At 45.4% G+C, this 24,120-nt stretch overlaps 1 protein-coding gene across 4 annotated transcripts in view; it reads left to right on the top strand.

Moving 5' to 3' along the window:
- The first annotated feature begins 464 nt into the window (after positions 1-464).
- RIPOR2 (RHO family interacting cell polarization regulator 2) overlaps positions 465-24,120 on the top strand; it is a 68,010-nt gene continuing 44,354 nt past the window's right edge. Inside the window, exon 1 of one of the 4 annotated variants that reach the window (XM_050309273.1) lies at positions 465-589. In XM_050309273.1, the coding sequence (XP_050165230.1) occupies positions 529-589 (61 nt within the window). In that variant the 5' untranslated portion in view covers positions 465-528. Of the gene's footprint in view, positions 590-15,675; positions 15,847-24,120 lie in introns of those variants that run through there. The other 3 variants (XM_050309293.1, XM_050309283.1, XM_050309262.1) reach the window with 3 other exon arrangements.

Below are 24,120 nucleotides of genomic sequence, written 5' to 3'. Positions count from 1 at the left end.
GGTAAGAACGTGCTGTCAATGCTGCTGTGCTAAATAAAAAATTAGTCCCATGAACACATGGCAGTGAGAGAGCCCCGGGGGTTTCCTGTTCTCACACTGTCCCTGGGGTGAAATCGAGTTGCTCTGCAGACCCAACACGGTGAGTTGTTCCCTGGCTCTATCTCTACCACCAGGAAACATTCACATTCATATGCAAAACCTTTACACTCCGGGCTGACAGGGCTGTGCTGCTACAGCATTCAGCAACAGGGCAGGGAGCATTTTAAGCCTGTCCTGCCTGCCACTGCTCTCAAAATCAACTTCCCTCTCAACAGTAAAGACACTCGACCTCAAAACTCATCTCTAAGGCTGGCTGTAAAAACAGGAGGCGTTGTTTGTATGAATGAGATTGTTTTCGTAAGTGTAGATGCGGAAGCTGTTACCACCAAGATGTTTAGGCAGCTGGTAAAAGGAAATAGTCGAGCTGTAGCGTAGGAACCAGTTCAAGCACTCGACGCTGGCTGCTCCCTGAGCTGCGTCCTTTCAACGATGCAGCACGATCAAGAAGATTTGACTGCGCTCGGAGAAGAAGATGATGCCTTTGAAGAAGGTAAAGTCATCTTTTATCAAATTAATCCTTCTCCTACTCAGTCTAGAGGCCGGTTTCTAGCCTGGGTGGTATTTCTTGAGTAAATCTGAAGTTGGTGTATGGGCTCCAAGGTCACAGGGTGACCAGACTTTCTTTTTCTCCTGAGAGAATGGAGAACAAAAGGACCACAGATACAATAAAAATACCTTTCTTCGGCAAGGAAGTTACTGCAGAAGAAAGCTGGGGGGACACCCAGTGTGTTTTCTACAGTGGCTGCACTGTGCAAAGTAGCATGTTGGGCATTCGACACCACAGGTGCAGCTGTCATTAAAGTAGTGGGAGCTCTTTGCAGGGGCTAAAGGTGATTTGCTACTGAAATTATCTGAGCAAAACTAGCGTCCTTCTCTCCGACTGCCACAACCCGGAGTACAAAGCCAGTGTCATAGTTTCTTATCCCTAAAACTGCTTCTGCTGGTGCTTGATTCCTCACTGCTTGCATTCTGTGTCACCGTTTACATGTGTACTCGGTGCTACTAGGTCAAAATAGCAGAGACACAGATAAGAGGACTCAAAGAAGGAGAAAGAATCTGGCCCATGGTGTCTAATTTCTGCCCCTGCTCACTGCTCCCCTTTGCACTTGAGCAGGGGCCAGGGGGAGAACTTGCTCATGCAAATCTTCTCCCGGCCCCCAGCCCTCCACAGTTTCCAAGGGAGTAGAAGGCACAAAGAGCTGCCTGGATCCACTCCAAAGACTGTGAACCTTTAAACTCACTTTCAGCACAGCTTCAGCAAGCTTCATTTAAACAAAGCTCAGCTGCGGTTGGTATGGAAAACTTAGCAGTGAATAGTGCCAAATCAAGTTATCTGAGCCCCAGTGAAAGGCACCAACTCTGAAAAGAAAGCAGTTTCAATGATGTACTGTCTGTACTCTAATACATTTCTCACGTCTATATGCCCCCACTCCTCACCCTGTGTCCCAGTCTGGGCTCAGAAGGGCAATGAATTTGCAGAAAGGAGAGGGCAGAGCATTTGTGTTATGGAAAAAGTGCTGATAGTCCAGGAACACCTGATGCCATTGGGCAAATCAACTAGGTTTGAAAATACCCTGTTGCATTCCCTGCATTCTGCTCTCAGCACAGGTAGATACTGCTTGCCAGGATAATCATCCACATGCTCTTACTTGATATGGACATTTTCAAGTGCTCTGAAGAGCCAGTGGGATTTAGGCTTCATTGCTGTTTCTGAAACATTTAGCCTATGTTCTTGATCAGAAATATAGGAAGGAAGGAGAGAAATGTGTGCAAGTTATTTGACATATATATTGTGTTATCTGAACATTATCACCATTTGAAAAATCCTTTCCAGCCTCTCAGCTAAGTTGTTTCTGGCAGAGCTGATCCTACAATAGCTAGAGGAGGCTCTGCTTTTCAAAGGCAGGAACATTTTAAAAACCTCTCTGTGACCCTGCTTGGAACAGAAGGTTGGAACAGATGACCTCCTGACGTCCCTTCCCACCTGAGTTATCCTACTAGTCTATGAGTTGGTGATCTCCTCAACTCACCTGCCTGTAACTGGGAAAAAATGTACCCCAGCTTCTCTCTCAGACAGAGGGTCTGTAGGCTCCCAAACCTGCTAGCCAGAGAGCCCAAACAACACAGGCACGGTGATGGCCCTCCCCTTCACCGCCCTGTCCTCTTTTTTGAACGGGTTAGCAGAGAAACATTAACATTTTGGCTGCTGTTTTGGGAGGGCTGTTGACCTTGGAGAACCCAGCTCTCTCCCCCGGGCTGGGTGGGATCCGAACAGGGAGGAGCAGTGCCTGTTTCTTTCACAGGGCAGCCCCCGACTGCTCATGCTGCAGAAGTCCAGGCGCCAGCCAAAACGTAGTCACAGGTTTTCAGGCCAGATGGAGGTGTTTGTCAGGTGTTGAACTCACAGCTCAGTGCAGACCACAGCTCTTAGAACATGGGTTGGTTTTTATTATAGTCCACACCCAAATTGATTTGGAAAGTAGGGATGGCAGATCTCTGTCCACCTTTTGAACTTGTCCCAATGCTTAGTTACTGTCACAGTTAAAGACAGCTGCATCTTATTTCTTCTAGCACTGATCAGTCTAGTCTTTTGAAGTTAGTTTTCCCTCTTGTCCAGGGAGAGCTAAGATCTCACTATTGTTTGTGAATATAAATATCTCATATACTATGTACAGAATGTATTCAGACCACTCCTATCCTTTGCCAAGCAGACTGTTATCATGACAGTTTCCTTGTAAAGTTTCAATCTTTTAAGCATTTTCATGTTCTTGAGACCAGTCCCTTGGTGGACACCACCACAGAGCCTAGTGCTCCCAAACTGCTAGAATAGGGACAAATCCAGAATTTACGTGATCTGTTCACTCATACTTTATAAATATATATATATATCAGGATCAGTTCAAGGGTCTGCTTAAGTCTTTTCAGATCCCAGCATCATCTGAGGGTCTGCTCTTCACCAGATTTTTCTCTATAATCTCCAAGTCTTTCAGAGTCAAATTTCTCAGGACATAGACAATGCTATAACTATGGCTTATCTCCTTTGCTCCCAGCCATGCCCATACTAGAGCCAGATGAATCATCCCACTTAAGTAGCCTGTTCTTGAAGTGATTTACCACTTCTCCAGAAGTCGTGCCATCTACATATTCAGTCAATCACTGTTTAAAATTCCCTTTCAGGTCACTGAAGTGAAAAGAGTTCAATCCCGTAGGGAAGAACCAATCTTTTTATGTCCTCACTAGAAACTGGCATCCCTGATGATTTCTCAGCTGTGTTACATCTGTCAAGATCTCATGCAGTATCAAGTCTTATTTCTTACAGAAGTCCAAGCACACTATCAATACAATTATTTTCTAGAAAATTCTAACAAGTGCCAGTGATTGTATTCCATCTCCTTTAATTTTGCGTATATGACTCTTATGTCAGGTATTCCATAAGAAGGCCAGGACCACTGCCAGGTTATCACATCATTAATGACACAACATTAACTCATAGTTCTCTGGAATTCCTCTGAGAAACACCAGAGGAATTTTTTAAAAATCAACAAGAAGTTCCTTGAATAACTCTTCTCAAAACTGCAGTTTAAAATTCTCCTTTGGGAAAGGTAAAGGGGGAAATACTTTCCCATTGATAAGACTGTAAGCTGGCACTGATATTTTCTCACATGCAAACGAAAACATTTGTTGAAAACTTCTGTATTTTTTTCAGCATAATTGATAATTCCAACATTTTCATGCACTTATGCTACAATAAGCATCATTTTTCCCTATTATACACTGACATGGCAAGTCACAGGGCTGGGTGTGACAAAGTATGCTAGAACTATTTTCAGAAAAAAACAGATTGACTCTTGCAAGAGGTATGCAAGGCTTCAAAATGTTCGTCCTCAAAGAAACTTTGTTAGCTAACTCTCTTGTTTTCTAATAACAGCCTTGCACTGACATTGTGCTCTCTCCTTCAAAGGGTCTGCAGAGGCTTTGCAAGTGACTGTGCTTAGGTTCAGTGAAGCACAACTCCCTCTCCTCTGCAGCCTGGCCAGTGTTTAGCAGGGCACAGCTGTAGTATGCAAAAGTTTCGAGAAGAAACTCTTTTAGCCTCTTGAAAGCACAGTCAGTGATAGGTGGTGTTTCTTTTATGGCCTTACTCACTATGTTAATTCAAGGCAAGTGTCTTCAATTAGTCTTACATTTTTCTTAGGTCAAAACACCTATTCTGGGGAAAATGTTGTTTAATTTTTAGTGATTCTAAGTACCTTTAGATTCTGAAGTTATATGTCATTAAAAAGAAATCCCTTCCTCTAGCAGGAGGCTTCCCCTCATCACTGCAGCCAAGCAGGCATGGATTTTCCCTGGCTCTGTCTAAGATGAGGAGCCAGGAACTCTCCTGTGGCTCCCAGGCCCAGAGAGGGAGGGAGATTTGGGCACAAGTCAGCTCTCTTGGCAGATTCTGGTTTCCCTGGGAAAAGAACTGAGGGCTCACACAGAGGCATGATGTCATCCCCCAGCACAGCCTCTGACTGGGACTAGAGGCTTGGCACAGCAGGAGCTCCTAGGTCAAGGAGAGGCATCTATGCACAGAATTTGGAAGCACCCAGCAAACATGGCAAGCGTATGGGTCCAAGTATCTCTTTAGCAGTGATCAACATGTTCAAACTGAGAATGCACAGGAAAAAATAGAAATTAGGCTGTGATTTATTGCAGATCTTTTCATGCACTTGCTCTGCACTGATCTCTCTTCCCGTGTCCACTTCTCACCTCCTTTATGTGCCCTCTGGTTGCACTTGGGATAACCACAACCTGCCTCTCAGACCACAGCTGGCACAAAATCCCGTTCATGTTTCCAAAGCGTGGTGGAAAAAAATCAAAACTGTCCTTTTCCTTGTGTTCAGTAAAAAAGCCCGTGCTCTGGGTTCAGTAGACCTGAGCCCCACTTTAGATGGTGTCCTGCACAGTCTCAGAGTCACAGGGCCCTTTCCTTGCCCAGGACTGATGTGCTGTTATGGCACACAGATACATTCCAGCACTGCTGTCCATCAAGGCTCCCAACAGAACAGTAACTGCATCAGACTTTTAAGGCGTGCTTTAAAAATGTACCAGATGCCTTTACATCCCTGTAAAGCCTGCCTGCTCTCTGTAGGAGAGAAAGGAGTTCTAGCTCTGGGGTTTGGGATCGGCATTGAGGTTTAGCTGAAATGAAAGGTAGCTGCTGTACATGGTTGTATGCACTGCCTGCACATAATGAGGTTAGAGATGTTAGAGAAAAATGAGGATAAAGCCTTGAATGTTGACTTAAATTTGAGACATACTCTTTATTTAGCAACAATTCAGGTTAAGCCACTTTTCTCTTCCCCTAAAGCAATACAAGGCACTATGCTTCTCTTGGGCATGTAACTGCAGTGACTTGTCAAAATGTCACGCAGGGACATCCATGTCACAGCTTGTCTGTGACCCATGGGACCAGGTTTTCTTTCCATGCCTTATCTAGCTCTGCTTTTGTGAGCCCCATCAGGCGTGACCCCTCCCCACAGAGCACATCAAACTGGCACAACTATAAGGGAATTATGTCTTCCAAGAATATTCATGTGTGCATATCATTACGGGTATTCCAGCAGATGCCTACATCAGAGATATACAGAGATACTGTTTTTCCCATGTTTTCATCCCAGTTTGATGGCTACTTTTTATCCAGCATGCAAGTGACTAATATCTCAGAAGGCTCCCGTAAGGATGAGCAACCTTGTGATGTATCAAGCATGGGAGCTTCTCCTTCCTGACTGCTGGGAGAAAGCAAATCAGTGTCCTGAAAACGTTTACAGGTCCCACCAGCCCTACTTGTCCTTTTGGCTTATCTCACGTTCCTGAACATGGAGAATGCATGTGCTGTACTTGCTGCAGCTCAGGGGATGAGAAGTCCCATCACCAAGGCAACAGTGTCTGCTTCATCCAGATAGATTGTAGAGGGATTATTTGGCCTATAAACTCAGACTGAAGCTCCTTTCTCCAAGAGCATGATCAGATCTATTTAACACACAGTACAAGGCCATCAAGGAAAAGAGGGTGCTCTCTTATGGAGCATTTTTTCTTATTCCTGTTTACACTGAATGCTCCGCTCACCTGCTTCTCGCAGCTGCTTCTTTTTGGTTGTGATACATGGGCGGACACAGAGTTATGCAGACTGGGGAGAGAGCTTTTTGTGGTTGGAGGAGTCAGTGCAAGACACCCATCCCCACCCTAGGCACCCCCACACTCACCCACCCACAGAGCTCCAACCCGTTGGCACTTCCAGCTGTCCTGAGCAGCTGGAGGGCTATTTTTAACAGGGCATCCTGCTCCATATATGAAAGGAAGGAAAGTTTGAGTCCATGAGGCCCGAAATGAAAAAAAAAAAAAAAAGATTGAAATGAGAGGCACGTTCTGCTTTGTTCTCTCCCTATTTTTTAATTTAAGATCGTTGAACTTCTGGGTGTTTTCTTCTCTGTCTCTTGAAGACAACATTTTTGGTTCATATCTGTTGACAATATTTCTAGATCGCTAATAATAACAACAGTGAGGGGAAAAAACAGGTCAAATAAACAAGTGGCATTAACCAGCCCTCAGAGAAAAGAGGAAGGTATGTACAAGCCAGAGAGAAACCACTGATCAGGTGTGCTTGCAGCGTCTTCTGAGCTTGCAAAACAAGTGTCTTACTAAAGGCTGAAGCAAAATTGCCTTCCTTTTCACACATTTTTCCCCTCCTGTTTTTACATAGTGTCTTTACAAAGCTCTGTGAAACACAAGCTTTTTGTCTCTCAGTCCCATCATTAGATTCACAAAATAAATGTGGCTTGGCTAACGTGAGCGGGTGGTGTAAACAACTTCACCCCTTTAATAATTCGAGGCACAGCTCAGCTGCCTGTGAAATGAGCTTCCGCCTGCCGAGATGCTAAAACCAAAGCCTTGTGGTTGCTGTACCAAGGGTGTGACAGGCACAAAACAACCGGGTCAGGAAGTGCAGAGTTAAAAGACGAGGAGTGAAAACAGTCTCAGGGCATATATTAAAGAGAATGAGAGAGAGAGAAGAGCAGTCAAGCACTTGACAGTGCCGCAGAGGCACTAAAAAGTTGGTGGTGGGAAGAGTTCACAATAGTAGGATTTCTCCTGTATCTCAGCACTGCTCGTGAGGGTGCGGGGTGTTGTCAGGCCCCACAGAATTTTAAGCAGTATGTTCTTGATCTGGCATCCAAGAGTGGAGAAACAGTTTGAAGTAGGGGTTTATGTTTGAAGAGTCACTGGTATTCCTGTGTCTTTGGCAACTGGAAAACAGATGAAGCAAAACTGCTATGGAAGTCCTGAACATAATGGGCTTAACTCTGCATAACTTCCAAGGGCTGACATTGGCTTACTCTGGTTTAATTGTAGATAGTAGGGGAATTGGAAAGTTAAGAGACTCAGAGCTTGGAAATGATACCTAGAGTTCAAATGGTTGGTAAAAAGATGGAAAGACAAAAAGTGAGGTAGAAAGAAAGGAAGCCACAAAGAGTGAGAAAATAAAGTAGTATTTTGGGGAAACCCCAGCCTTTGCTGCCTGTGTCACGGCATTGCATGAGCCTGCCTGAAATTAGTCACAACCCATCCCTCAGAGAGGAAAATATTCTCAAAGTAGCCCAACCCAATAAATACCTAATCCCATAATCCCAGGTGAAATGACCACCCTGGGAAGCAAAACCCAAAACTGCCCCAAAAACTCAGAGCTCTCTGAAGATAGCACTGCACACAAGGGCTTGCAACAGCTCTCCTTTCATCACACCAGGCTGCTCCCTGGGCCAGCCCTGCCTTCCTGCCCACCCCATGTCCGACCGTAGGGGAAGTCACCTGCAATGATGAGCTTTTGTGCAATACCAGAGTGAAAAGCCCTCTGGTGTCCCCTGAGGAGTGTGCCTATGGTTGAGGTATGGCAGCAGCCGAGCGGTGATCCAGGAGCTTTCCTGGAAGGGTGTCACAACCACCTGTGGCAGAAGAGAGAGGGATAGCCTTTCTTGGGGGGCTTGGTGGGGTGGCTAAAATCTCTGTGATTTTATTGTCATTGACATAGACATTAAGTTTTCAGGGACTCCTGCAGGACCTCAGTAAGATGAGCTTATAAAATCTCATGTTAACCCTACAGCTCTCCAAAGTTTGTGATTAAGATGCCAGTGGCTAACAAGGCTGGCCAGTGTTCAGGCTCTATGGCATAAATGGAGCTTTGCTCACATCCTCCCCATTACGTGGTAGCTCAGAGCAGTGGAGGGCTCTGTTGTGAACATGAATGTGACTTACTTGACACTGGGTTCATTTTAGCAGGGTGGTTGTGACTGTGTAGAAGTGCAGTTTGCCAACTGAGAGCTCCTGAAAGTTTTGAAGTCCCACTCACAGCATTTTCTCATGCAAGCAGAAGAAGAAAAAGTAAGGACAGGGCCCAGGTAATGGCACAGAACTAACAGAGGTAGCACTGAGCAAATAAGATCTTTTTTTGCCTCAAATGTCACCAGCAGACCAGAGGTCACTGTGGTTTCTTAATGCTGGTAATGTAAAGAGTGGAGCAAGCATAGCCTGCTTCTTCTGGGGAACCCCTGAGTTCTGGAGTGTCATGTGGAGAAGCTGTCCAATTTATAAATTGAACGATTGGGGAACTTAGGTTTACATCAGGAATGAAGGATCAGACCTTCACACTGAACTAACAGATTTGCTTTTCTTGAATTTCTTGAAGAAAAGAGAGATTTTTATAGATGTAGATAGATTTGAAACTAGATAGCATTTCTGAGATCCTCCTACAAACACATGCAAGGAGTGCCACACTAGCAGTCCCAGCATACATTTAACAAGTGAGGCACTTTTTTCTTTTTTTTTTTTTTTTTGAGAGGGGTGGGAATGTTGAAAAGAATCCATACAAAAATATTCTCAAAGAAAAATGAAGCCACAAGAGGAGCAGAGCACTCCAACACTGCTGAGCTCAGCTCTAGAGTTGGATGTCTATAGCTTTTTTTTTTTTTAATTTCCCTGTTGAAAAGCAAGCAGCTCGGGAGGTCCTGATGTGCTCTGCCTCTTCTGGCACTCTGGGGAGCTTCCTGCCCACTCTATTCCTGATGCCTGTTGTGAGCCAAGGAAGAGTTAGCTTAATCAGCAACACCAGCCCCTGATTAGTGCCAAGTTGTTGTCATTAATCACTTCAAAAATTACTGCACTGAAAATAGTTCCCAGGGTCAGACATTCAAAAACTGGCGAGGTTTCTCTGGTGTCATTTAACTTCAGCCGCAAAGCTAGACCACACCCCAAAAGAAACACTATTTATTTGTTTTACATTACATATTGTTTGTGAATTCTTTTAATTCAAATCCACTCACAGCCCCAGTGACATGGTATGAAAAGCTGCTCTTCACCTTTCCTAGGGGAAAGGATTTCTCCAAGTGGTTCAACACCTCCAGGTAAAGGCAGGCTGGACCAACAAGCAACCTCAAGACACGCATGGGGGTACTGGTCTCAGGGTTTAGTCGTGAGCTTCTCTGTGTTGTGGACCACCCCCTCTCCTTTGGAATCTCAGCCCAAATACTTGGCAGATGCACGTGGGGGTTCATTACATTACAGAGGCAGCATGTTCATTGCGCTCCCCCGAAAGGCATTTTGTGTGTGCTGCACTTGTTTTATATTTGCTATATTTAAGCCACAGAAATATGCGCTGATGAGGAAAAGAGGGAAGTGGCGGTATCTTGGAGGCAGAAAGGGAATTCAAATAATTTCTCGATGCTGCAATCCTCTGTGCAGAACCGTGGACCAGGAGAAGGAAAGAGGAGCATGATCTCTGACTGCACCAAGGACCTGGCTGGGTCACACATACTGCTGTGTATCTGGGAATGATTTCAGGGCAAGTCTGGTGTTACATTAGTGTAACTGAGGGTGGAAATTACCTGGAGCCTTTGCCCCAGAGCCTCCTCCTGGGTTTCCACTGTGAAACTGCCATGTTAGGGACATGCAGGAACACAGGTGCACAGCACTACAGGATTCAGGCAAGGGACTTGGTTTTTTAACTTGTCTGGCATTATTTGTTCCTTTTCCTCCACTCTCAGACTTTGCAGCCTTCTCCTACCTGACCACCATTTCCCCCAGACTACACCCATCATCCCTGCAACTTCTCCCTTCTTAACCCTGACACGTGGGACAACCACTGAGCAGGAGGAAGGTAGTCCCTGTTTCTACTCTTCTGCTGGAGGTCACAGCAAGGCAGGCCAAAGTCCTGGGTGCTCCCAACCTTTCAGTCACGGACTTAGGATACCTTTGGTGGTTGCTGACATGCCCCATATTGTCTTGTCCCATATAATACTATCCTTCCAGGCCTGCTGTCTGCTTCATAGCATGGGGCGGATGAGCATGGGGCTGGATCAGCCATGTCTGAGGCTACTAAGCAGAATGTGCTTGGACATGTACTAAGAAAGATTTTCTCCTCCTCTGTGCTTCAGAGCTTGCCCAAAATTTGCCTCAGAAGTGCACGTGAGGGTGCAAGGGAGTCTGGAGATGAACATGAGCTGGGGTCACATTTTAACTGCAGTCCTGATATAACCAGCAGATTTCAGCAGCAGGCATTACTGTCTGGTAACACAGATAGAGATGGCCTCAGTCCCTAAGAACCCTAAACACAGTGGGGATCTCAGCCTATTGTCACACAGGAAGATGAAGGTTGTGGCAAGAAGTCAGGTCTGGGCACTTGAGAGCCAAGAAACAAGAAAGAGGAAAGAGATTACCTAGTGAATCAAGAAAATCCAATGAGGAAGCTAGGAACATATTGACTTTCTGTCTACAAAGCCAAATCCATTCCTGGAGATGACCTTCTTGATCATGTTGGTTGTATTGGGACAGGCTGCCCTGAGCAGGTATCTCACATGCTGCAGACCCATGGAAAGCACTGGGTTCTACTCTCTGCTCTCCTCTGGGGGAGGTGGTTTCATGGCTTTCCAGCAACAGGACTTTAAGCCAGCACATCACCAACATGGATGGCATTGTCTGACAGTCAGGCTCCCAAAAAGTAGGCTGACAGCGCCATACTTGTCTTTTCAGATCTCTGATCCCTCCTGTAGCTTTGATCATTGCATAGCGTAGCTGACTTCCAGCTGTCCAGGAAAGCAAAAATTAGTTTCCAGCAGTTTTTCATGTGCCTTAACTAGAAAACAAGGAATGCTCTTGAAAAACAAGAGCAGGAGAAAAAATATGGCTAGAGCTGCTGTACTAGACAAGCCATCCACACACTTGGTGTGCACTTAAGAGCAGCTCAGCCAGCTCTGGTTGCTAAGCAGTCTGAGAAACTGGAATGTAATTCTCCCTCCAACCCTGCACGAACATTGCCACCCAAAACCTGCCCAGAAGAGGCATTGGGGATGATTTTCAAACGTGTTCTGGGGAAAAAAAAAAAAGAAAACAAAACGCAATTGGTGGCTCATTTGTCCTACTCCCTCAAGTTACATATGTGAGGGCAGGGAGGGTGTATGCTTGTGCATACTCCTCTGGAACTTCAAATGATGCCAGAGGCACAGATCATTGGTGGAAGTGTTTTTGATCTGAAGGCAGCTATCTCAGACCACCACAATTTCAGTAAGGTGGGACAAAGAAGAGATAAAGGAAGGATTACCTGTGGAAAGGGTTATCTCTTGCAGTATATCAAAAGATAAAGGTGACTCCCCTTTCTGTCCCTAGCCCTCTTCATCTGCATCCATAGCTGTTCCTCAATATACCAAGTGTGTCCTGACCACCATGCTACAGGACACAACCACTGCATTATTCACTGGTCATTACCAAAGAGCATCTGGCCAGAAGTCCCAGAAGATTGAATTTGTTCCTGAATCACTGCAGAGGATCAGTGCTTGTAACTTTTTCCCACCAAGTGCTCTGGAGCAGCAGGTGGAAAGCTTTGCAAAAGCAACATCATGAGAAATTAGGAACTTGAGGGTGGAGCAGCAACACTGTGATGGGAAGTAAAAGGGGGGAAATGGTTGCAGAGTGGTTAGAGGATGTCAGCAGTGAAAAACAACTGGGTATCAAACTCTTTTAGAAGGAGAGCAAGTGTTACAGGATGACAATGAATGCAAGCTAAATGTATTGAGCAAGCTCAGCTGACAAAGAAGGTATAAAAACCGGAATAGAGTCAATAAAAGAGCAGCATGGGCAGGGTGTAGCAGGAGAATTGGGGCAACACTTCAGTATGTTTAGTTGGAAAAAGTAACGGTGAACTTGGTTATGATCAGCGAGTTAAAGCTTGCATCTTGCCCATATTGCTCATGGCAGGCCTCAGACTCTTGTCTCTTACCTCTCCCCTAAAAGCTTTTCTAAGTGATGGCTCCAGTACTTGCCATGTTCCCCACTCTCAAATATGATCATTCATCTCTGGGTCTGGACCAAGATCCCCAGGTAAGAGCAGTCAGGTTTGCACCCTGTGTTCCCACAGGTGGCTTGCCTGGGGGTGATACCTGCTGGAGATGTCCTGTGGGATGTCCATCAGCAATATGAAGATGCCTTGTGCATCCCTTATGAGCATGGGACATACACAGAAACACAGCATAAAGGAGTTACAACAGAAAAATATATAAATTGTCTTCCATGAAGGCTCGATCAGGCCTGATCTATCTCAGGCACACAAAACTCAAAGTTGTGGTCTGCCCACCCATCTCCCCACTTCCTTTGGCCTCTTGCTGGTCCAAACATGCTAATGAGAGACCTCCATGTGAATTCTTGTCTGCATGGTCTGCTGAGCATTGCCACCCACCACCAGTCCTTGCTTTCAGGTGAATGAAGTCACCCAGGACTGAGCTAAGTCTTTGTATCTGCATAACAGACATACATCCCCACAGCAAGCAGGAAAATTGCATCCATGTCACACATTTTCGAGGGGGTCCACGTAGAGTCCTCCCACAGAGTATTTTATGGGGGAAAGAGGGTTTCCCCTACACCTCTGTCCAGAATACCAGGTCATGCTCCCCTTTCCAAGTCTCTCTAGATACATCTGCAACAGATCTGAAAGCCTCCTGTTCTGTTGATTCAGGGGATTCAGTGGGCTGGAGCCTGTGTGGCAATGGGAAAAGTGAAGTACTTCTTGTTATATCCACCCCCCAGAGCAAGTGTAACTGATGCATATCAGCCAGAAAATCCTGCTCAGCCCTTTGAAGAAGCCTTCTGGGTGCCTGGGAGGGGCAGAACATTTAGATATCCTCTGACTGTAATCTCTTCTCTGATAATCCTGATTTTTCTCTTTGGCCTGGAAGCAGAGGCTAATAGAAACCAAAGTGCTATGGCAAAGCTCAGCAGGTAATTCAGTAGCTCTGGTTTAGTTGTCTCAAGTATAATGTGGGGTTACCATTGCTGCGAACCAGTGTTTGTGAAGGTGCACTGGAGCTGTCAGGGAGATGGAAGTGCAGCCTAATTGGCAATTACTGCTTTGGAAAGGTCACTGTTTTCTGGAGACAAAGCTAGAATCAGCTGTTGTCACTTAGAAATTTCACTGGGGAAACTCATGATGACCTATTTTTAACATAACAGAAGATTACACTGCAATACTGTGAATAATTTATAGGAGTAGTAGCATGATCACAGCCACAATACAATGGCAGCTTCAGTTCCTGCTTGATGATGGAGGGAGACAGAGCTCTCTGGCAATTTCCACTGAATTAGCAAAACAAGACACACGTGGAATGACTGACCCGAGCCTTTCAAAAGCATGTGTGTCAGGATGAATATATGTCCAGTAGGCCTAAGTGGGGCAAAGTTTTTATCTAGAGCATCCTTAAACCTACTCGGTCTCACAGCTGTTTCAACAAGCTACAGCACTGGGAGCAAGGAAGTGGGAATGTGTGTAGGGTTTGGGGTGATGGAGAGGAAGAGATTAGCTTTCTGTGTTTGCTATGCAAAACTGTATTGAGAAAACAAGAGAAACAGCTCATGCGTATTTGCATAGGATAGAGGATATTTCCTTGAAAGAAGAGGCTGCAAAATGAATGAGGTATTTGCATCTGCAACCTTAAGTTCAAAGAATCTTCTGCAAGATAACACCAAAACTGCCAGAAGGAATTAGTAACAACTGCCCTGAACTGTAGAAGCCTCAGGGTTAAAGTAAGATGCTGCAATTTGTCTATGGCACAGAAAATCTTTAACAAATTAACCAGGCTTCCACAGTGAGAGCTGCCACCCCCTAAAAGGCTGAAATGGACTCAAACACATATTAAGTATGCATGATGAGACATTTATAGCTTTCAGCATTGCCACAAATATTTCCTCTCCTCTTCCCCTGGCATTCCATAGCCCAAAGCGCACAGCTGCTTTTTTCAGAAAGCAACTTCTCTGCCTTGGCCTCAGAGTTCACATCCGTAGTGACATATATGAAATGGGTGAATAGTTGATTCAGCCAGACATAGAAAGGTCACCCTTAAAATTTTGCCTTGGAGCTACAGCAATGGCACTATGTTGGCAGAAGCCCTCACACTTTTTTTAGTGGAGAAGTGGGTGCCTCTGGAAATGCCACGGCCGTGATTGCTGTAGAACCCATCTGAACTCAGAAACCTTGGAAACAGCCTGTAGATCCCAGAGGTCTGCACACCAGTGTGAAGAGCATTCTTTTCTGCTTTTACTGAATCTGGAGTAAATTTCTTTAATTTCTGCTTTTTAAGGCTACAGGGTGCTGTTTATTTTCAGCATACAATATAAATAACTCCTGTTCATAATTACTGCTGAAAATCATTCAAGATGATAGATCAGCTTGGATTTTTTATTCAGGGACAGTCTTGGTTTGTTTGGGGTTTTTTTCCCCCATGCACAATGCTCCACAGAAACCTAACTCTTTCTTGTAATTTCCTGATTTCTCCATACAGTATAATCCTCTGTGTGACAGGTCTGTGTATTCCATGAAAAATCTTTGCATTTGAAAGGGTGAGTCTACCTATCCTGACCCAAATGGGGAAAGATACAGACATATAGGAAGGGTATCAGTATTGCCTCCTCAAGCCACCTTCTAAATTGTGTCTATTTACTAACCCATAGATTTGCCAGGGATACCCTCTGTCCCCCACCTTTCCCTGCCCCCCCCCCCCCAAAATGGCACTTTCAGCTGTCCAAGAGGCACAAGGGAGAGCTTGTTGAAGGACCCTGCAACAGCTTTAAATGTTGGCAGAGGAACAGCAAATAGTATAGAAAATACAGCATGGGTGTTTGGTAGTTGTGTTGGTTGATGTAAATTCTACTGTGGGAAAAAAAATCACAGAAGAGAAATTAAGAACTCCTAAGGGCAGCAATAAATACAGAATACTTACAACTATAGAGAAATGTATTTATAGTAAATAGGACTATACATTTTGGAAGGACGATTGAATTAGAAGAAAATACCCCACAATCTCTGGGAAAATGTGGTATTCCTGCCTATTTTTTCTCGGGGTAACAGAGGAAAGATGGTCAAAGGAAGAAATGTAAGATCCTTTCACTGCAATGTTCTTTCATTTATGTTCGCCTTTAACTGCTGTCTTCAGCCCGCCCAGTATCCAAATTTAGAGCTCTCACACACACACACTGCTGAAGGCAACGGAGGGTACAGAGAATAGCCCACGGGGAAGGCAAGCGGCGGCAGCCCATTCCCTGCACTATTCCACGGGGGAAGGATGAGAGGTATTTTCCGGACGTCCCAGCTTTGGGACAAATCGCCCGAGAGGCCAGGCGCATCGAATGGAAAAACGGAAGAGCCCCACCATCACCGCCTCCGCTCCCTAAAAGGTGCGGAGCCACCAGCAGCGCCAGCTCCGGCACATCCCAGCGGGCCGAGCCCCCAGCCGGCTCCGCACCCTCTGCCCCGCCCGCGGGGGCGGGCCGTGGCCGCGCAGCACCGCGCAGCAGCGCCTCCTCCACCTCCTCCACCTCCGCCTCCTCCCTCCCGCAGCTCCGCAAGGAAAAGCCGGCAGCGGCTGCACTCGCTGCCAGAGCGGCGGTGCGCGGCGACCGCGGGCGGGCTGTCCCCGCTCCTCCTCGGTTGTATTATTTTAAAACTTTAATTTTATTATTTTTTTAAGACGTTATTGTTCGCTGTTATTAATTTTTTTCGGCTGCGGACGCTTGCCCCCCGGGATGGGGCACCGCGGTGCCCGAGGAGCGCTGGGCGGCGGGCGAGCGGCGTCCAGAAGCGGGCTGTGAGCACCGCCGGCAGCAACAGGTACCCGGCAGGGCTCCGACACGGGTGGAGGTCCAGGAACCCGCGTGGGGAGGAAGGGGCGCTGCCTGTGCCGAGCGTGGACGTGGCCGAGCGGAGCCCGAGGGCTGCGGGGCTGAAGAGCCGCTGTCACAGGAGCGGCTCCTGACCCAGCTCATCCTCCGGTGGCGGGGAGTTAGGCGGCGGCAGGGTTTTGAGGAGAGCAGAGGGGTTTCTGTGGGGCTTCCCGTGCATGGTTTTAGGCTGTGAATGGGAAGAAAACATTGGTTGTGGGTGCTCGCTGAGGGACACGAAACTGGTTTCATGTTTTCTCACAGCGCGTGGAAGTGCTTAGCCTTGTTTCCATTTTAAAAAATCACAGCGTTTCCTTAGGTCTTGTCTTTCTATTTGCAGTGAGATTTTATGGTATTACTGGTTGGAGGAGAGCTTAGACCCTCTTAAGTTCCCCTTTCTGTCTCTGGCTCATTCCCAAGGACTGATGCAAACGCATTAGACACTGGCATTGCTCTTCAGTTTACCTCTGAATGCCCTGGTTACAAAAGGTCATCCTAATCCTGTGATTGGTCTTTTTATTGCTGTGTTAACCGGGCATTTTGCTCTCTCTCATTCAAAGTTCCAAAAAGCTTTCTGGAAACTGTGTGCTTGTGGCCATTCTGCCTTTGCACCCTTTCATCCATCTCTCCGGGAAGAGCTGAATGTATTGCTACTGTAGTTTCAGCATTCATTAATCTGGCCGTGCATTCAGCCACGCTCATCTTAATTACCGTGTTTGAGCTGCTGTCACGCAGCTGGAGCCCGGGGCAGGGAACATACTCCCAAACAGAAACATTATCTTCATCTTCTCCAGTAGCTAATTAGGTTTCACAAACATCCCTCTTCTGCATAAACAGAAGTAGGAACATACCCAAACAGGGAGATTGAGGAAGGAGACGTGGAAGGTATCTTTCCTGGAAGATTTCTGTGCTGGCTGCCCAGCTGTCTTCGAGGTCTTCACACACTGCCAAGATACAGTCGGATCCGGTTTATAGTGGCCAGACTCAGGAAGGTATCCACTGGGATAGGTTGGGAGCCCTGCTTTATAAACATAATGGGCAAATGTGACAGATTGTTCCGCGTCTAAGTAAGTGTGGGTGGATATATCTGTTACATAGTGGGAGTCTAAAGGCAACAAAGTTTATCTTTTTTACCATTAATTCAACATTTCTCAGCTAGTAACTGAAAGCAGTAGGACACTCACTTAAGATGGTGTCTGTGCTGCTTGCAAGTGCAGATAAGCCCTTGTGCAGTGTGGACTTTTACAATCACAGCATCCATAACATGATGCTGGTTTAACTTTTGGCATCCAGGCAGCACTTCCTTTGCAAGGTGTGAGCTTTGGGGAGTTTGTTTATTTGTTTTTGGTTTTAAGAAGCAGCATATTGGATTTCTTTCCGAGATCCTGCCTAAGAATCAGAGCACTTAGCTTTTTCATGTCTCTATTCTTCTCTAGAATGACGGAACAGTTGTATCTTAGAGGGTTTTCTCTATTCTATTCCATTACTTCAGCAGAATTAATATTTCTTAAATGCTTGGGAATGTGTAAGGGGAGAAGTGTGTGGTTTGTGAAGAAGAATCCATAAGTGAGAAAGGTGCTTTACTTCCCTTGACCTCTCAAGGCACATGACAATTTATTCACCTGTATCACAGAACAAACACTCAGGGTAAGAGTGGTGGGAAGAATGGCCTAAAAACTCACAGCAGCATGTTTAAAGGCCACACAGGTTTACCTTTTGCTCTTTGATATTTTTCAGCCTGAACAGGCAGAAAGGTAACTTCCAGACAAACCACACTGCTGGAAAAGGTCTGATTCTGGGGGAAGCTGCCTCGCTTCCCCACTGGGAAGAAGTGGGAGTGAGAACTAAAGGCAGTGTTGGCTTTTTCCAAAAAAGGGATGACTGGTCTGACTTTTTTTTTTCTTTTTTCTTTTTTCTTTTCTCATGCTATACATGTGCCACTGACAAGCTGCTCCTAGACAACCACTTTACTGGGGTAGTTTTCATCAGGCAAGTTAAGCTGCAAGCAGCAGGGAGATAGACAGCCTGTGTCTGTGGCCGTTCAGCCAGCACAGAGCATCAGCTGAAAGCAGACGGGCAAGGAAGTGAGGAGAGTGATGCCTGAATGCACTCTCCTGGCACGGGCTTGTTAGAGAGGGCCAGGACATGAATTAGTATCAGATAGGGGCCTGTCACATCACTTTGAAGCTGTGTGGTTCCTGGACTACTCTATTAACGAAATGGGGGAAAAAAGTTGTTACTGTCTCACCTATCAGGAGCTTAGAGGGCATTGTTCTGTTCACTCAGCTTTCAATGCTCATTGCTCTTCTGGCAGGGAGGTTGTTAAAGAAATTTCTAGGTAAGATATTCTCAAAATTAAGCAGCAAGAACACACACTGACAATTTTTTCCCCCACCAGTTTTGCACAGATTGTGCCACTGATCCCAAGATGTGCTTGCCTTTTTAAAAGGCAGAGATAAAGAACCGGGGCCACTGAATTTAAAGTCAAATGTAAAGTCCTTTGACAAAAGAAGAGATTTCGCTCTGGAGGACTTTACAAACCATGGTGGCTGCATTTTGGAAGTGTAACAGCGTCAATGAGAATTTGAGTTGCCAACGTCTTTGTTTCCTGTGCTGTCCTTCAGACAGTTTAGTTACACCAGAGCAAAGACAAGAGGGCAGTCTGTGAGCAGAGGAGCCAGGCAGCTGGAGGAGGAATGGCAACATGGGCTTTGCCAACACCCTGTGAGAGAACTGGAAGGAGAGTGGCACCAGAAGCCAACCCTGGATGCAATAAAATGGATCATATTATATCTCTCTGCCTAATGTCAGGAATGGCTTAGCTAAGGCTGGGCAGCCAGCTCACTTTGAGCCCCACGACTGTCTTTCCTTACACACCCCAAATCAAAGCAGAAGCTCTGCATTTTCCTGGCCACAGCTGTTCCGCTGCTTTATTTCTGCTCCGCAGTGCAAATGCTGCTCATGCTCTCGCTTGTGGGCTCTGTGGCTAGCCAGGGGCTGGCTTAATCCTGTCCTGTCCCATGTTGCAAATCTGGTGCTCTGGCTCTTGCTCCAGGCAGGTATTTCAAGGGCAAAGAAAGCAGTGGGTACCAGGTAATCCTCTTTGGGAGATGGCTTTATCCCTGTTTGGAACTTAGGGACAGCTTCTGTGTCAAAACCTGGTCTGCTTCCTGGGACACCTTGAGCTCTTCTTTTACAGCAAGTGGGCAGCAATTTTATCTCAACATCCATAGAATCATAGAATGGTTCAGGTTGGAAGTGACCTTTGAAGGCCATCTAGTCCAACACTCCTGCAAGAAGCAGGAACATCTTCAACAAGATCAGGTTGCTCAGAGATCTGTCCAGCCTGACCTTAAATGTTTCTGGGGATGGGGCATCTACCACCTCTCTGGGCAACCCGTGCTACGGTTTCATCACCCTCACTGTAAAAAAAGTTCTTATGTCTACCCTGAATCTTCCTTTTTATAGTTTAAACCCATTACTACTTTCCCTATCACTACAGGTTACATCCAGGGGATTTGGATTCAATCCCCTGGGTTTTTGCTTTCAGCTCTAGCTTTGATGTGCCTTTGCTGCTGGGTCTGGTGCTGTTGGGAAGAAAGAGGATCCCCTCCCCACACCCCAATCATATTCAGGTTAATTAGGGAGCTGCAGCGAGGCTCCAGGAACTGGGTGTATCCCAGCCATGATCAAAAAGCTGGTCCCAGTACACACTGCCCCACAGAATTCTAGAAGGTGTGAAGAAGGGCAGGTTCCTCAGCGATCTTGAATTGCTTTTTGGCAGCCCCAAGTACAGACCTTGCCTTGGTCTTTGCATCCAGACTCTGCACCCAGCGGCCTCAAGAAGAAGCGAGTCCCCTAAGCATGGCCCAAGAAATAACTGGCTTTTTTTTCCTGAAGTTATCTTTTTCTTATGTCTTTTTATGTTGTAAGGGTATCCTGTAATTTTTACTTCCCAACCAGCACAAAAGAAATGACGGATTAGCACAGAAATATGTGAGCATCTTTCTTCTTTTCAATGGGAGGAACAAATTGAAGCTGACAGTTCCCTGGAACCAGTGCAACACATGAAATAGTCACAATAATACATTTTATCTTCCAGCCCTTTTAAAGCATCAGAAGCTCTCTGGTCCCTGATGCCTCCAGTAAGCTGACCTTGGCTAGCAGAGCCAGCCACCTCATTACTGCTGTCCCACTGCTTGCAGCCTGCCCTCTCTCTTGGCCCTCAAACAGCCCGATTAGCTGCAGCAGCTATTGCTTCTGGGGTTGTATGGCCTACTGGTAACCCTTCAGTGACACCAAACCTGTTTCAAATAATCCCTTCTGCATGAAACTGCTTGGGTTTTTTGAACTCAGAAAAAACAACAACAACAAACAAACAAAAAACAAAAACAAAAAACAAACAATCAAACAAACAAATTTAACTGCAACACCCAGAGATTTGTCAGAGATTATTTTGTCCTGAAAAGCTCACCAACAGGAAAACTTCAATCCATCCATCAACTCCAAAAAGCAGTTTCAGCAGAGAAAATCTATCTAGTTTTCACTGAGGTTCTGTTTTTAGTTTGTGCCTTCACCCCTACAAAACACCAGGCTAGGCTGACCGTATCTTTTACTATTTAGACCTTTCTACTTGAGCTGACAGAAGGGAGGAACTCATTTACAGTGAAATCTGTCTGAGACAGGCAAATAAGCACCTGTAAATAGCTACAGAAGGCTCATGTTTCCACAGACAGGCAAGGTTGAACACCGCAGCTTCCTTTCTCTTTCCCCAAATTTAATATCTTACCGTCTGAGCAGACAAAACAGATTGATTTGTTCCTCGATGAGGTGTCTTTCTTCTTTGTCAAATTCATCTTGCATCTGCTTCAAAACTGAAGCTAAACAGAGGAAAAAAAATTGTGAATGCACCCCTTGAAGATGCCTCAGAAGTCTTGGGGAGCAAGGCTTTGCTTGGGGTTGAGGTGGCAGCACTGGTCTGTGGTACTGGTGCAGGCAGGCAGGTAGGGCCAGACAGTGTAGTGTATTTTCAAAGTCTGATGGGCATTTTCTGGTTGTATAACATTAGAAAAAAGGCTTCTTCCATAATTAAGCAACTTGACCTCCTCTGTTGGTGTTTAACTTTAAAATGTTTGGTTTTAAAACTTTAATTGTGGTACAGAAGTAGGGTTGTATGTTACAGCTTTGTGTAATAATATCCCTGCAAGTAGCCTTTGGCAGGGAGTCTCCCTGGGTACGGACACACCTTTTTGTCCACTTATCCCTGCAGGCATCCCTGGATCATGGTAGCAACAGCTATCTCTGTGCACTTTCCCAACCACACAGGCATATCAGTGGGTGATGATGCTGTTGAAAAGATGCTAATGCTCAATTAAGTGTATAATGTGTCGTCCTGCATGACTGACTGCCCTTTCCTTGTCTTGTTCAGTACATCCGCAAAATGCTGTTAGTTCAAAGAAGGACTTGGGTTTTCACACAGATTTTATTGTGGGATAGGAAGCAATTGGCTCTGAGGCTCTCTTTGATCCATGAGGCTTTTTCCCTGAATTCAGTGTGACATTTGCAGGCCACATCTACTTAGATATACACAAAATCCTATGAATAAGAATAGATGTCTGCTAAAGTAAACAGAAATGAATGTTTAGTTTATTAGATGTTCAGATTAATAAAGCCAAGAGCTGGAAATGCTCACTAAGTCATCTGTGCTTCACAAAACCGAACCAAAGCTATATTAAAAATGCTAAGACTCATCAGAGGGCAGAGAATAATCAGCTTAAAATTCTGCCTGCATATACTAAGATTTGCTTTCTTTGAAATCAAAGGAAGACATTGGCATCATCTTCCCAGATGGCAGCTGGACCACAAAGCCTTGTTTCCATCATGCAGGTGGCTGGACTGGAAGTGCTTGAAATATATTTGATTTCCATGCCCTACACAGAAAACATAAGCTCCATGAAGGGATGGCTCTTCATCTGCAGTCATCCAACAAAGAGGTTGCTTTCCCTCCCATTCTTTCCTAGCTCTGCCCTTAAAAAGAAAATCTTTCTTCCTGGTGGAGAAGGTGGCAGAAGTGGATCCAGTGTAACAGCTCCTATGTTAAACTGAATGCTGTATGCAGGATTTCTCCAGCCACTGTATTTCTTGCAGGCATGTCATGCTGCCACCAGGTGAGGAAGATAATTGGCAAAACAATAAAATAGCCTTCCATCCTCATGAAAAACCGTGATATCCTCCTTTTCCTATACCCTGAATGATGGTCCGTTAGTCAATTGGAAAATGCAAAAATCTCAACAGAGCAGGAAAGGAGAAAGGAAGGGCAGTGGAGGCCAAGGGTCTTTCCTATAAGCTTGTCCTTAGCCTGTGATGGCCCTGGTAGGTCTTTCTTTTAAATGGCAGACTGTGGAATAATAGGGATGTGCCAAGATGCGGTACCTTAATTTGTGCAATGAAAAATTACCCAAGATAACTACCTTGTAGTTCAGCGACAATAAACACTGTCAGATCTGTTCAGTTCATGTTCTGTTTGTCTGTAATGTCTCTGTATCTAGAAGACTCAAATGGTAACTAATCCTGTAGCAAGGCTGGAGCATATGATATTTTAAACTCAAGATTTCTTTTTTTTAATGTCTACTACAGATTACATTTACCAGTTTAACCTGACTAGATCTACATGCCATAGATTTAAAAGTTTCATCCAGGTTTTCATTGACTTTGTCTGTGACAGTAAACAACAGGCATTTGGGAATGTTCTTGAGAAGTAATGGCAACAGGCAAAGACCAGCCTGTGTCTGTGGTATTAAAATTCCTTGTCCTTCAAAAGAGGAAAGCACAGCAAGACTGTTTTTGGAATGGTCCTTGGTCCATACTGCTTCCCAAAATACGCACAGGAGTTGTATAAGACTGTGAACTGGCCTAAGACAAATCTGTGCCAGTGACTGCTCAGTGTAACCTCCTTTGTCCCAAGGAGCAGAAAGCTATTGTGGAATTAAAAGAGAATAGTTTTTCTGTACTGAGAAATTTAGAGTCATAGAATGGTTTGGGTCAGAAGGAATCTTTAAAGATCATCTTGTCCCAACTCCGCCCCTGTCATGGTCGGGGACACCTTCCAATAGACCAGGTTGCTCAAAGCCCAATCCAAGTCAAGCTTGAATGTTTCCAGTAATGGGGCATCTACAACCCCTCTGTTGTAGATGTTTCAGTGTTTCAACGCTATCAGCAGCAAACTTTCTTCCTTGTATCTAGCCTAAATGTACCCTTTTTAAAAAACATTGCCTCTTGTCCAATCTCTTCAGGCCCTGCTAAGAAGTTTGACCCCATCTTTCTTACAAGCCCCCTTCATGTACAGAAAGGCTACAATCAAGTCTCCCTGTAGCCTTCTTTTCTCCAGCTGAACAATCCCAACTCTCTGAGCCTGTCTTTGTAGGAGAAGTGCTCCATCCCTCTGATCATCTTTGTACTCCTCCTTTGTGCACTTGCAGTCCAGGATACAGTTGGCTTTCTGGGTTGCAAGTGCACATTGTAAAGTCATCTTTAAATGAAATGTGGTTTCAGAAAGTGATGGCAAGGAGAGCAATTCTCCCTAATATTCTAGATATTTTTTTCAAGTGGTTGCTGTAAACAGCTGTGTGTCTATGAAGCTGTCCTGCTTCTTTTGTGCTGGTAGGCTGCAACTGCTTGGTGTAAGAAAGCAGTGGGGATGGGGCTGAAATAGCTGTGCCTTCTAAACATCTGCACGTTACAATCACTTTTTTGGTTTTGCTCATCTGCCCCACTGGTCATCAAAATCTATTC

This window comes from Myiozetetes cayanensis, unplaced genomic scaffold, assembly GCF_022539395.1.
Source record: "Myiozetetes cayanensis isolate MyiCay16 unplaced genomic scaffold, myiCay2020 scf1, whole genome shotgun sequence".
In the NCBI taxonomy this organism is placed as follows: Eukaryota; Metazoa; Chordata; class Aves; order Passeriformes; family Tyrannidae; genus Myiozetetes; species Myiozetetes cayanensis.
This window is presented reverse-complemented; position numbering and strand designations above follow the sequence as displayed.